Source organism: Nothoprocta perdicaria, unplaced genomic scaffold (genome assembly GCF_003342845.1).
Source record: "Nothoprocta perdicaria isolate Ctin4 unplaced genomic scaffold, notPer1 scaffold_13, whole genome shotgun sequence".
NCBI lineage: Eukaryota > Metazoa > Chordata > Aves > Tinamiformes > Tinamidae > Nothoprocta > Nothoprocta perdicaria.
The window spans coordinates 6950528-6963977 of NW_020454427.1; the positions used below are offsets into that span (position 1 = coordinate 6950528).

At 39.5% G+C, this 13450-nt stretch overlaps 1 protein-coding gene across 1 annotated transcript in view; it reads right to left on the minus strand.

Annotated features, from left to right (window-relative positions):
- Window positions 1–13032, minus strand: part of SNX25 (sorting nexin 25) — a 58457-nt gene extending 45425 nt beyond the window's left edge. Inside the window, exons 1-2 of the mRNA XM_026033497.1 lie at window positions 12953–13032; window positions 5356–5572 (exon numbers count right to left, since the gene is read on the minus strand). Coding sequence (XP_025889282.1) covers window positions 5356–5572; window positions 12953–12974 — 239 coding nt within the window. The 5' untranslated portion in view covers window positions 12975–13032. The remainder of the gene's footprint in view (window positions 1–5355; window positions 5573–12952) is intronic.
- Window positions 13033–13450: the final 418 nt, after the last annotated feature.

Below are 13450 nucleotides of genomic sequence, written 5' to 3' on the forward strand. Positions count from 1 at the left end.
GAAAGGAAAGGAAAGGAAAGGAAAGGAAAGGAAAGGAAAGGAAAGGAAAGGAAAGGAAAGGAAAGGAAAGGAAAGGAAAGGAAAGGAAAGGAAAGACTTTAAACATTTAAACAACATATCCTATTAATTTAATTCTTTCTGAGAACAAATGTCCTGAAGTGCTAACATTTTTTTCTGGAATCATCACCATTATCCAAGAGAACATGGATTTCTCGAAGACAGGCTCTTTCATTTTTTCCCTAGCCAAAGAGTACCTAAACTGTGGTCTAAAAAGGAAAAGGGAAGGCACAGGTCCATACGAGATATCTGTAAAAGGGATAAAGGAAATTCACCACTAATCAAGCCCAGCATACCAGTGCCAAATAGGGCTGTAATTTCTACCAACAAATTCTGATGTTTTCATCACTGTTTGGACAAGAGAAATAAAGAGGTGACTCCAAGCAGGAAGGGAAGCAGGCAGCATTACAGCATAAATCAATTTGCTGATGGTGAGACAGACAGAAAGACACTGAGGCTGAGATCCTCCTTTGCATTACACTATACATTATACTGCTGTTTGCCTCCATGTTACCCACTGCTCAGCCTGTAGGGAAAACCTGCTCTATCAACAAAAGGCCTGCCCAGAAAGCAGCATCCTCTGCAGCTCGGGCTCCTCCTCACAGCTACACGTGAAGCTGCAGAGCAGCGAGAGGCAGAGCACCACTGCATCTCTCCAGCTCAACACTTATTAAGGCCCTATTAAATCACACAAACAGCAATGCGTGTATTACTTATCTTTCTATACAATTTTGGACATATGTGTTATTAGGACTGTGAGTCAGTCTCATAAGTCTTAATTCACTTAGCAATCACAGAAAACTCTTAACCAAAACCACATGCATATATTTATAGCGAGCTTTGAAAGCCTAGCCAATTATCCATAAATTTTGAACACAACTGTGCACAGCAAAGTAATATAAATCTGGCAGTGTGGCAAACAGCTGCAAGAYAGGCATCATACAAGCTCTGTAAACCAGATTCATCTTATCTGCTTTAAGTACAAGAGAAATGATTGCAAATGGCAACAATTCATTTGCATCTTCTTCAGCAATCAAGCCTGAAGTAACATATGTTATATGTTCATATGAAATATCTGTCATTTAGATGGTCCAGCTCATGAACGTGGCAGTACTTCTGGCCCAAGGTAGGCATCTCAGAAATACATACACTCACTAGGAAATGTGTAGAGGAGAGACCAGGGACCTCATGACAACACACATGATAAATCTGCCTGCTTCAGAAATAGGAAGTGAGTAAATAAATACCACCAAGACAAAAAGTCCTCAAAACATTAACAACTACAGGAAATTGCATGAGGGTCAATTTCTAATGAAAAACTCACAAAATGCTCCATTCATTCTTGCCATTTCTTTACTCAATATTTCAAGACAGAGTCTCACACAGTCGCATTGAAGTCGCAATCAGTGCAATTGTGAGCTGAAGTGCACATGCAACTCGCTCTAAATGCTGTTCMTCAGCAGGCTCCACACTCAGCACACGCTTTCATTAAATCCATTGAGAGCTACCAGCACCACATGCAGCCTGCAGCTCTTCACCTGCATCGCCCTCAGATCTCTCAGCTTCTTGACACTGCAGCTGAATTAGAACTGCTTTGAACTTTCTAAGAAACAAAAGAAATTAACTGAGGCCTTTATAAGACAACATCACAAACATACCTGAAAAAAGTACCTGCTTAAAAAAAAGCCAGCCCCAAAATTTCCTTTGCAGTCATCTTGCCATCTTATCAGGATACACCAGCAAGTTTCACAAATCACCTCATATAACTGTTTGGATAATTCCTCTATTTGTACATGGAGAAAATTTTCCAGTGACCTCTTTGGCCACRGCTAGCTCCTACAATGTAAATCATTCAGCATGTAACACTCAGACCCAAACGATGGGCAAATGAGTCACAAAATTCAGTATGACCTATAAGAGCGTAATGAGGCTCACGGTTATTGTAGTGTCTAGGTAATACTGGGTTGCAAATCATGAAACTTTTTGCCCAGACTTCCCTCTCTCTTACTTAGGGATACTGGAGAGCTTCAGACCTTCAGACACTACCCATGAGCTAACCTTAACAACGTGTTCATAACCTGGCTTTTCAGGACTGCTTTATTCTTAGCATTTTCACACATCTGCTCTCATTGCAACAACCTTCTACAAATTCAGACTAATCCTCTTGATACTCATTTCCAGAGGCCAAGTGCGATAWGCAGCTCTTGGTGTTCCTTGCTTGTGGGAGGCAAATGGCATTAAAAAAGCAAAGCAGAGCAGTGGGAGGTGTGTAGCAGCTATCATGACAACTTGGATGCCTGTACCGGATTAACCAAATTAAATGTCAAGTGTCTAAATTCCCTTTGTACTAAGCCATCCTTGATCACTTTGTGTGTGACAGCCCCTTTTAAGTGTTACATCATACTACATATTGTAATAAATACAATAAGCACAATAATACAGCAGTTACATATCCTRTGTAGACAAAGGTACTCACATGGAGCCAAGAGAATTATGAGCTAAGCTGTGTTACTGACAGATTGAGGAAGGCAGAGACAGAAAATGAGGGTAATACTATCAAAATATGCCCAATATAATCTTAAACGTCCAAGTTACTTGTCATACTGATCACTTGTCAGAGCAGCTTCTCTACCACGCTCCTCCATCATGCTTCCTGAGACTTTTAGAGATCTTAAACATGGGCTCTGGATCACGACCAAAAGTATCCTGTAGTCCCCGAGGGCTGAGTCGTGACTTCAGCTTCAAACCCAGCCAAAATACACACGGCTGAGCATCCCATCAGACACCAGGGCACGGCTAACCTGCCAAAAGCAGCCTGTCACACTGCATATCCCCTAGCTGCAGAAACAAATTTTCTCCTGCTCTTAGAATCAAGATGCCTGGCTGCAGTTTCAAGACAAAAAAAGAATATTCCCTACTGAAAAACGTAGGAAAAATCAGACTGTCTCATAGTTCTCACCGAGAGCTACTCAAAAACCCAGGGGCTCAAGCATGGATGAAGATTAACAACCTTCCCATTTCATTTTACTGCCTGCCTTCACTGCAGGTTGGTGACTACCAGCCCACAGTGCTATATATCAAATGTTAATAGTTCTGTGGTAGTATCTGTTGTGGTTATTATTAGCCCACAGCAAGTGGGAGGAAACCTCCCTTCCTTCCATGTGGACTTCACAGAGACACATTTACTATTTGTTTTTACTTTGCCAAGTCCCTCAGACTCCAACTGCACACACTCCAACAAGCAGCTCTCCAGCATTAATTCCCACCCTGCTCAGGACACGATCCATCCTTCATAATATCAAGCAGCACTGCTAGGATTCAGCTTGTTTATACACTGCTTTAAGTAGCCAAGGAGAAAATGCATGAATGAGACCTTAGGGAAGAAAAGGCAGCTAGAGCAGCTATAAGGCAAGGGCCACCATGCACGAGCCTCCGTGCAGCTGCAGGAGCCTCTTGGCCAGCCCTCCTATAAAAGCACTGCCGGAAACAAGATGCAGTGTTGCAGGGAGCACCACAACAGGAGAGAAACCTTGTGCTAATTATAGTCTCCGCTCCACAGTATTCCTCACCCTAAACTAATTGGGTCCATTTTTAGAGATATTTATTTAAACTTACTACAATTTTTAAAATGTGGACACAAAGCAAAGATAGATCAACAAAATCTGCATTCCCTAGCTAACAAATAGTTTTCTGTATTTAAGCTGGAAACTTCACACACACACACACACATATATATATATATATATATGCACATTGCAATATATTGAAAATTTTTCAAGGGACTCTAGCTGGAAGCAACACAGTTTGTCCATGGTTTAACACATCAGCAGGCTCTAGCACAGCAAACACTACAGTAGGTGAGAGATAATTAAATAATGAAAAAAAAATATATATTCTTAGCACCACAGGTTCTCTTAAGAAATAAAAAAGTAGTGTCATCATCTTTGACTGTGATTTCAAGCTTTTTATATGCATCTTAGATCACCTGAGAATACAAATCCGACCTGCCTCAGGTATGAGCACACAGTCCCATCTCTGTTAACTTGCCCTATCACATGGCTTAGCATTGAGCACACTCTGTGTCTGCGGAGTAAAAGTGAGCCCTGTCCCATTTCTATAAAGCTTCCCAGGCTTTTTGAGCAAGTCTGGATGAGCAGCTTGAGGATATATTAGTGCTTCACAGTTTGTATCACATGGCTGGTAAGATCTTTGATCTGCAGCTAGGCACTTCCAAACCAGGCTCTCCTTGTGAAGCCACAGCCTTAGGCTATGGTAGGAAAAGTCAATGCATCCAAAACTTTAACCCATACAAGATCTTCAGCTATAGTTGTGTTGTGTTTTCTTAAACCCTGCTGTTTTTCTTTACTATATTACTGCAGTCTTTCTAATCAATGTTAACTAAGGTGCATGTAACATTCCAAAGCGGAAAAAGTTCAATGGAAAATATCCTAATTTTCTTACCCCTGAACACTACAAATGGCAGTRTATGGACTGGCCATGGACAGAAAAGAGCTCTCCTTCATTTTCTCTCAAGGAGAGTTCGAACTACATTGCTCTAACTGTGAGCAAAACATCCTCATACCAAAACAGCCCCATGTGAATGCTGAAAGCATACTTTACTTAGGATGAAGCATACTTCACTTAGGATAACTGAAATGCAAGTAAGCACAAACACAAGCCCGAATTACAAGCCCATGAACGTTCACTCAGATCAGGGAACTGCAGAGACGGAGGAGTCACCATTTGCAACTACAACTGGGGCACAGTGTGCACAAGGACAGCACTGACAAAAAAAAAGACAACCTGAACAGAGAAAGAAAACTAGGAATTTCTTTTTTTCCTTTGGTGAAGGTAGCTATTTGCTGCAAGACAGACCACTGTCAGAAACCATAAGGCCTTGCCTCCTGGAGACAGAAAAACAGGAAATTCAATGGAATGAAACCCTTGTGCTTTTCTTGGGAAAGGTGCAAATAACTGTTGTCTCTTGAACGCTCTCAGAGTGCTTTTCTTGTGCCCTGGCAGGTTCACAGAACTTGCAGGAACTGCTCAAATTGCTCAATTCCTAGAGCAAGCCAAGGATTCATAGATGAAGCAGAGCCAGTGGCAAATTCAAGCTCTGAGAAAAGAGAAGGTGTCTCCTTCCACAGGTCTTAGAGATGCCTTTAAGTATGCTTCATCTCTAAAGCTGGTAGAAGCCCGTTTTCTTCACCACTTGTCTATCAAAATGTGACAGCAATCTTTACTGCTTTGATATATAAAAGCAAAGAGACAAACAGAAAAGCAGTGTTTTGTTTTTACCTGACACTGGCTCCTTTAAGATCACAGAAGTGTGTGAGTAAAGCTTTCACCACGTCCGTGCAGACAACTTTAACTACATCAATGTGACTCAGCCTCTGTCGCAGCTGCTTGGCAATCTCCCAAAAGTCTTCGGAGAGCAGCTGATACAGCTGCCCTTCATCTCTGCTGAGCTGCCCATACCAGGACAGGATGTAATCTCTATAGCTGTAGTCGAACACTAAAAGGAGAAAAAATAAAAACAATAAATATATAAATCTGCAAAAGGGGAAAACACACCAGGAGAGTACAGAATTAACCCCTTACCCCACTCCTCCACAAGCTCATGGCTAAAAGGCTGTGGATCTCACTCTTTCGGTTAATATTCTCTCCAAAGAGAGAAAGGTTGGTGATGTTAAAGAAATCTTCACCTAAGAGAGGTTACTGGCGGTCACTCTGCAAAGCCAGTAAGTGGATTTGGTCATAGAGGCAGGTTACCAGCAATGCACAAACCTTGAACTAATACCTGCCTCTCAGGCAGTAAGTAGATTTGATTATGTGAACTATCATCTAATTTGGATGTGGCAGACCAAAGCCAACCTTTCTTTAAATATGAACTCAATTTCAACTCCAAAGCCACTGTTAAAGCAAGCGGCAAGATTTGGGGAGCTCAGAAGACAATACTGACAATGCTTCCGAGGGTCAGAGCAGCTAGATAGAGAAGAGAGAAAGGAGATTAGTGAAACAGCAGGAACCATAAAAATACCGTGGTATTCCAAGCTATATTTATAAGTAACAACCCAGGTAAGTGTAATTGYAAATTTCTCAGCAACACCATTTTCCATTGTTTTTCTTTTTGACAACATTTGTGTTTAGCCAGTTTTACTGATGCTTTAGTGGCAGATGTCCCCRGAGCTCCAGAAGGGAGCAGGAGGTGCTCAGGAAGCACACATGATGGGCCATGTTCAGCACTGCCAAAAAGGTGCAAAAAAGCAGAATATTAAAGAAAAAAAAATAGTAATAAACAAACACCTACTCAGTTTGCTACTAAGGAATAAATCAGGGAGGAAACGTCAAACACCTAAGAATCTGAGCAACTTCTTTATCAGACATCCTGATCTGGGACTTCCAATATAAAATGCATGCTTCATTTGTCAGAATAAGTCCATAGTTTAAAGTATTCATTGATTCATCATTTCTTGCTTTCTGCTCTGAAGGACACTGTTTGTGTGGCTGCGTAGCAAACTACTGAAATCTCCCTGGCACTCTGACAGTGAACTAATGTAATAATAGCATAATAACTTACAATGAATACTTTGCCTGCCTGAAATACTGACTTCATTCTACATTGCCTYGCTTAACAAAAAAAAAAGAGAGAAGATTAAAGGTTTATAAAGAAACTTAGTTCCCTCATTGAGACATCATACATTAAAAGCCTTTTACTAAGTCATCTCAAGGCTTCTAAAATGAATTATTCAGGGCAAAAAAGGAACTTTTCACCAAATAAACAAATAGATGGAAGCTTTGAAATTTCAACACTTCATCCTGATCCACAAGGGAAAAATACTAAAAAATACTAAACACTTTGATGAATGGGAATTGCAAACTCTGAAACTGACCCAACTTCACCCCATTTTAAAAACGGAAGAAATTGTATTACACTGAAACCTACATTCAATAAAGACTGATAAAAAATGGTTATAAAAGGTGAAGATCATGTGATAAAAGAGCAGAAGAGTAATGCTTCCATACATCTAAGATTAACTGGGAAGAGTATTTTTAAAAGTCTCCTGTAAGTCTCCTATGACAATACACATTTTCCTAAGTGTTTTTCCCACACTGTTGTCACCATGTCCTTCTGCAACCACCCTTTTCTGCTTGAGATTCTCCTCTTCTGCTGCATTCGAAATGCTCTGGAAAGCCRCTCCCAGCAAGGGTACTTTCTTTTCAGCTATTCTACAAGACACCCATCATTTCCCAAGTGCATTCAAACATGGTGCACTGGTGATCATTATCACTCACAGATGATCTCTTGCAGACATGTTCTGTACTCTAAAGTAAGTGCAAGAGGGCAAAGGCATGAATTTTTTCAGCTGCCCTTTGCTTAAGAAGCTGAGCTGGGCTGCAGGGGAGTGAGGGCGCCTTATCTCTCCAGGGTAGAACTCCTCAAAAACAGAGCAAAATTCACATCTCAACCTCCCAGACTCTATTCTCTTTCAGAACATGTAGCTATTCCAATCAATCCTTAATTTGTAATTGCACTTTCACGCTACCCTTCTCCCAAATAAACCTAGGTCCTAGTTCTCTCTATAACTGCTGTCACATGCAATGTTTAATTTCCCCCCACAGTACTGTCTGTTGTAGTCGAGCACACCATTCAGATAGGTGACTGTGCTAATTACTACGGTAATTTGAGAGCACAACCCTCACAATTTAATTAAACTGACAGTCAAAATATCTGGAACAAGAATTATTAAACCAGAAAGACACCCGCTCAAACAAGGCAAGGCGATGATGATTCTTTTATGTAGGTGCATCACCAGGAAAGGTCCACAGAATTTCAGTTTCAGAAATTCAGTTTCAAACTAAAGATCACTAATTGTGGCCAAAAATTAAGCTGTACGAGTCCTAAACATTTCACTTTGCTGGGGGTTTCTGTCAGTTAYACACTTCCAACACCCTAAATGGATTTTCTCATTTTCAAATGTATTTTCTACACCTACCTTTTCTATATTTCTCTACCTCTTTTCTAGAATTTAATTATCACTCATGAGCATTGCTGCCCTCTCTGAATGACAACAGCTGAACTGTGCTGTTTTCTATAAAATCTGGCGTACTTTAAAGACCAGAACACATATGTATGCCAGAGCCCCAAATGAACAGTGACACGAGTGCTAGAGCTTGATTTGCTGGTTCACTTATCTATTTACCTAAGCAAATACCAAGAGACCGAGTATTAAAGCATCAGCCGCGGCCCCTAAGAGCATCYTGTGCTAGGATGGCACTGTCTCATCAGCACGTGTCACCCTGGCCATGAGGMGCTGTCACTGCTTTAGGTTTCGGCCTGTGAGCACAGCTGGGGCCTCTCTGGATACCCTACAGAAACACAAATGCAAGATGGGTTTTTTTCAGGGTGGTTTGCTTCCTCTAGATGAGGAATCTGCTTGTCCATTTTTGTTGTTTTTACATTGCTTGTTCCTTAAAACATAGAAAACTACTAGTGTGAAAAAAAGAAAGGAACAATAGGAGCAGAGGGATACTTAGGGCAAGCCCCAGGTCAGCGTCTCCCAACATAATCCAAACAGATGCCTCTGAGTGAATCAGAAGTGCAGATGCGATGAGACTGCTACAACACTGCAGAAATTTCTGCTGGATTCCCTAAATTAAGTTAGATCCAGGCTCCCAACTGTAATAAGCTGAATAAAAGCCATTCCCACATAAATGTGAAGTTGGGCCTATTCAATTAGTCTTTTTAAAGACTGTAGACTAAGGCAGTGCTGGCAGTACACGGCCAGAAGCTTTGTGCGCCTTTCACACAAGCCTGAGGCAACTGCTACCGGCTCTTCTGCACTGCTCAGGGTAATGTGGTGTGGCAAAACCCTACCCAGCAGCTCACACTGGCTTCAAATCTGTGATTTACAGAGCTTTGCACTAGGCAGATACTACACTGTTAAGTTTCATTGCCTATCTTTGTGAAAAAACAGGCACAGAAATCTGACTGTTCGCAGCAAGGACTACATACTAGTCCATTTTCTCAAAAGAAAATAAAAAGTAAGACCTGAACCACATTCTCTATGTCAACTACGTTAATACATACACAGACCACCAAGTTTCAAACAGACAAGTAGGCATCTTTTTCTGAACATACATGGGAAGAAGGAAAAACAAAAATCTGTTACGGTCAAATCCAAAGCTCTTCTTGGACTATATTAATCAAGAGAAGGCTGAGTCTCAACACTGAAATTTGTTCTGGTTTCAGCTATTCTGCACCAACAAGCCTCACAATCAGTAAAATAAAAGTGCAACATTAAATCTGTTAAGATCCTGCATTAGGAAACCACCAAACAGCTAAGAGTCATTGTAAAGCTGTCCTATCACAGCACCAAATTCAAGAGCACCAAAATCCAACAAAACAAAGAAGCCCTACCTTCATCCTGAATTCAAAATAAAATGTTTCTCTATTAAAGCCTTAGAGAACGGCTTATAAATAATCTGAATGCATTCAACTCTCATTTCTAGTAGATTATTAATTTCAAGGGATAAATACCATTTATTCATTGTTGTATTTTAGCTATAGTTTTTGCCATACAATACAAATCAAAACAATGACTTCTATGCTTAAAAGTATCTTTATTTACTGAAGTTTCTTATGCTCAAGAAATCTTCATTTAGACTATGGTATTAAAGGCTGGCAAAATTCTGTGCAAGCTCCCAGACTTCAAGAACTGCGCATCTGCTTCAGGTACTAGCTATAAATGCTGTTGTTAGATTTAAACTGCCTTATTAATGTTTAAGCTAGGAAAAAATAYCAACTTTTCATGATATGCTCACATTTTCTAACATTACTCAAACCCTATAAAATGGTCATGTTTCCTAAGAGAATAGATGTTATCATTGCATACATAAATGGATAGCTTCTATGTAAAAGAGTGTGGACTCTCTTGACTTGCATTTTTAATTTTAAAAAAAAAAGGAGCTGTTTGGGTTGAATTTTGAGTGCTGTGAAAAAAAATACAGCTTTTCAAACAAAGCAGGGCAGGAGTTACGGTGAATTTTGTTTCTAAATATCAAAGAGCAGATCTTAAATTGGGAAATACGATACAGCGGAATAAAGCTTTTTTATAGCAGGAAGTCCCTGTCCTAAAAACTGAAAAAAAAAATCTATTTCAAAACACAGATAGGTGAGATCTCATCCAAAGATATAATCTACTCAGATTCCCAATGTTTTCAACAAGACCTCACTCAAGAAGTGCTTTAAAGGAGGCTAAGCAACTATGGAGTAAGAGGTGGCATTCTGGCATGGAATATTTTAAGAGATGGGAAATAAAGGACATGATTAAATAGACAATTTTCATAGCTGAAAAAAAAAYTGCTAGCATATTTCTGGTGAGATTTGTATGAGTGCCCACACTGTTTTATTTGCTTGTTTGTTTTTTACTCATAAATGACCCCCAAAGGTAGATAATTAATAAAGAGACAAAGTTTTCTCAAACTACTGAGTCACTAGAGGTAGCAAGGTCAAAGACTGACTGCGAAGAAGAGCAGAAATACCACAGGATACTCACTAACTGGATGTTAAAATGGAAAACGAACTTCAACTCCTGGGAGACTGGATAAAAAAAATCATGGCAGATAAATCTGCTGACTGTTATGGCCCTCAGCCTAAACATTACATTGCACAAGGACTTGGATCTGACCCCATTTAGTCTCCCTTAAAAGACATTTGCCTGAACTATCTTGCTATATGGGATAAAAACACGAGGTCATCAGAAAAGAAACATGCAATGTTAAAACATGAAGTATTAAAGTACTTATAAAACTAGCCCATCTTTTCTCTGCGCAAAATAAAAGCAGCACAAATGATAATCAAGCCAACTCATTAATAAAAGGCTAAAAAAATCATTTCACTATTAGTCACATAAGCACGACCAATCAAAAAAGGACTTAAAACTACAAGGCCATCTTTCCAGCACATCCAGCAAGGAAAGTCTACTTATTTTACAATTGTTCTATTTTTGGACCCTTCATAAAAAAAGCTGCCTGCCAGCAGGGCTGGTTCGTAGCCTTCCCCTATCCAGTATCTGCAGCTTACGCAAGCAAGCTCTAATTAAGTCCATAAAAAAGCACCTGAAGCACTGTCCTCTTATACTATTATGTTRTCAATGCAGGATAGGAAAAAAAGCAGATAACTAAGCAGTAGACAGAAATAAACRGCAGTTCCTTTCTGGCAGAGTAAGCAACTACGTTTTAGAATGACAGTTCTAAATAATGTTGTTATGCTGCCTTTGGCAAGAAGCAAAACTATCCAAGACAAGGAGACTATTAACAGCAGATTAGTAGCGAGGAAAAAGCCCATAATAGTTTTAAGTTTATTAAAATAAGACTGCTTACTAAAATCAGTTTATAATGGAAACATAAATAATTCCTTCAATTAAAAATAAGGATGGCCACCAGTATCTATCCTTCCAACTGTATTAATAGACTATACGAAAGATGCCAAGGAAAAGAACAAAGTAGCTAAAAGCATCTAATGAGAGCTTAAGTAAAATTTATGTAACAMAGACGTTAAAGAACAGCTGAAGTAGTCAAAATTAACCAAAAGGCTGTCTTTTTATATCCAGGAATAAAATTTCTGAAAGCATTTCTGTTGGCTCCTCTAAAAATGTTCCCCTTGTATCTTCAAGGGAAGGTAAACCAAAATAAAATTGGATTTAAAAAAAAATGCCAAATCCCATAAACCATGACAGTCTGACAGTATTTACTGAAAACCTCATGTGGCATTGCCAGAAGTCTGAACTTTTCCCCAGATCATCACCTTAGGAGAACTGAAAATCTACTACCTGGACAAGACTCTAAAACATTTTGTGGAATTTCACCTTAGATCTAGACAGTTGATAGCAAGCAAAATACCTGGGAATTACAAATGCTTTTTAATTCTCATCACTGTAAGATTACAGCATAGCAGAAACAAAACAAATATGGAGAGGACCATTATTTATCATTATTTAACCCTGAGCCTGTAAATAAGTGTTCATGGCATAAAGACAGCTACAGATTTCAGAACTGTTAAAGAGCAAGGAATGTGACCTCTCCACAGAGCGTTTTATTCTATTAAAAGTAAGATATTTCTTTCGGGGGATCATCCAACATCTCATATTTGAGTGACTTAAAAAAAATGCTTAAATCTATAGATAATAGAGCAAACAGAATGAAAGACGCAGTCTCATCATGATAAATTGTGTAGCTGGAGACAAGTTGGCTTCATTAGTCACTTAATTAGGCTTGGGAGAAATATGATCAATCTGACAACTTTATTGTCCAAAGCACACAGTGTGAAGGTAGTATCTATTCTGAAAAGAAAGAGCAGAAAGACAAGTGAGCTGTCATGATGGTAGGTCCTAACTCAAAAAAGAACATYATTTATCCTTGGTAAATTTCTTTTAGCTTACTGAATAAGGATACAGTTATGTATCTAACTGAATGATCTGCTGAATAAATACCTCAGATGAAGAGCTGTCATGTTTTTTACAAACATACAGGTTTCTCTTATGTGCAAGTATCAGAAGGGAAGTTAAACACAACTCTTTCCTCCAATATTCCACAAAAGCTGCTCTCTCTCTTTCCAAACTGCCCCACTACCTCTGAATTCTTGCTGGTTAAATAAAGGTTTCTTTTCCAATTCCAATGTATGTATCCAAAATGCAAAGTATGTAAGTGGAAATACAGCATATAACTGGAATATGTTTCTTTGAGAGATGCAATGTTCATACTCCACCATTCGTTCCAAATGTCATCAGGACTCCTATGATCTGGCATAATCCATGTAAAATGATACCTAATAAACTACTTAGTTTAGAGGCCAAAARAAGCTCAGTGTCCTCTTATCCCACTTCAGACTCACCTTCTTTGAGCGCTTTATCCATGTTGTGAGAAATGACCACCCTCCTGGTCTGCACCGAGTCAGGAGCACTTCCAGACCAGTTACTCTGAAACAAGAGAACATTCATAGTAAGAGGAAGGAATAAACCAAAAACAACTGAAGGAAGAAAAAAAAGGACTGGAAGACAAGGTGGTAACACTGGTTTTTTGGCGATTTTTTGTTTTTTTTTTTCCCCCCTTACTACAGCTATTGGCACTCCAAACAATTAAAGCCAAACAAGTGACAAGTGCTTAATGTAGAGCTCACGCTAAGGGCACAACAATCCCCACTGTTGGGCACTGCCCAGCTTGGCAAATTCTCTTAAGGTTGTTTTGTTTGAAAAGGGAGCTGCATCTATTTGCAATTCAATGCGGCCAGCATAGCACACATGCACTTGGAGAACAACTGCACATCTTCTATTCAGCATTTCCACAGCCCCGCCAGACCTCGGAGACAGGTCAAAGGCAAATCCTCCCAGCT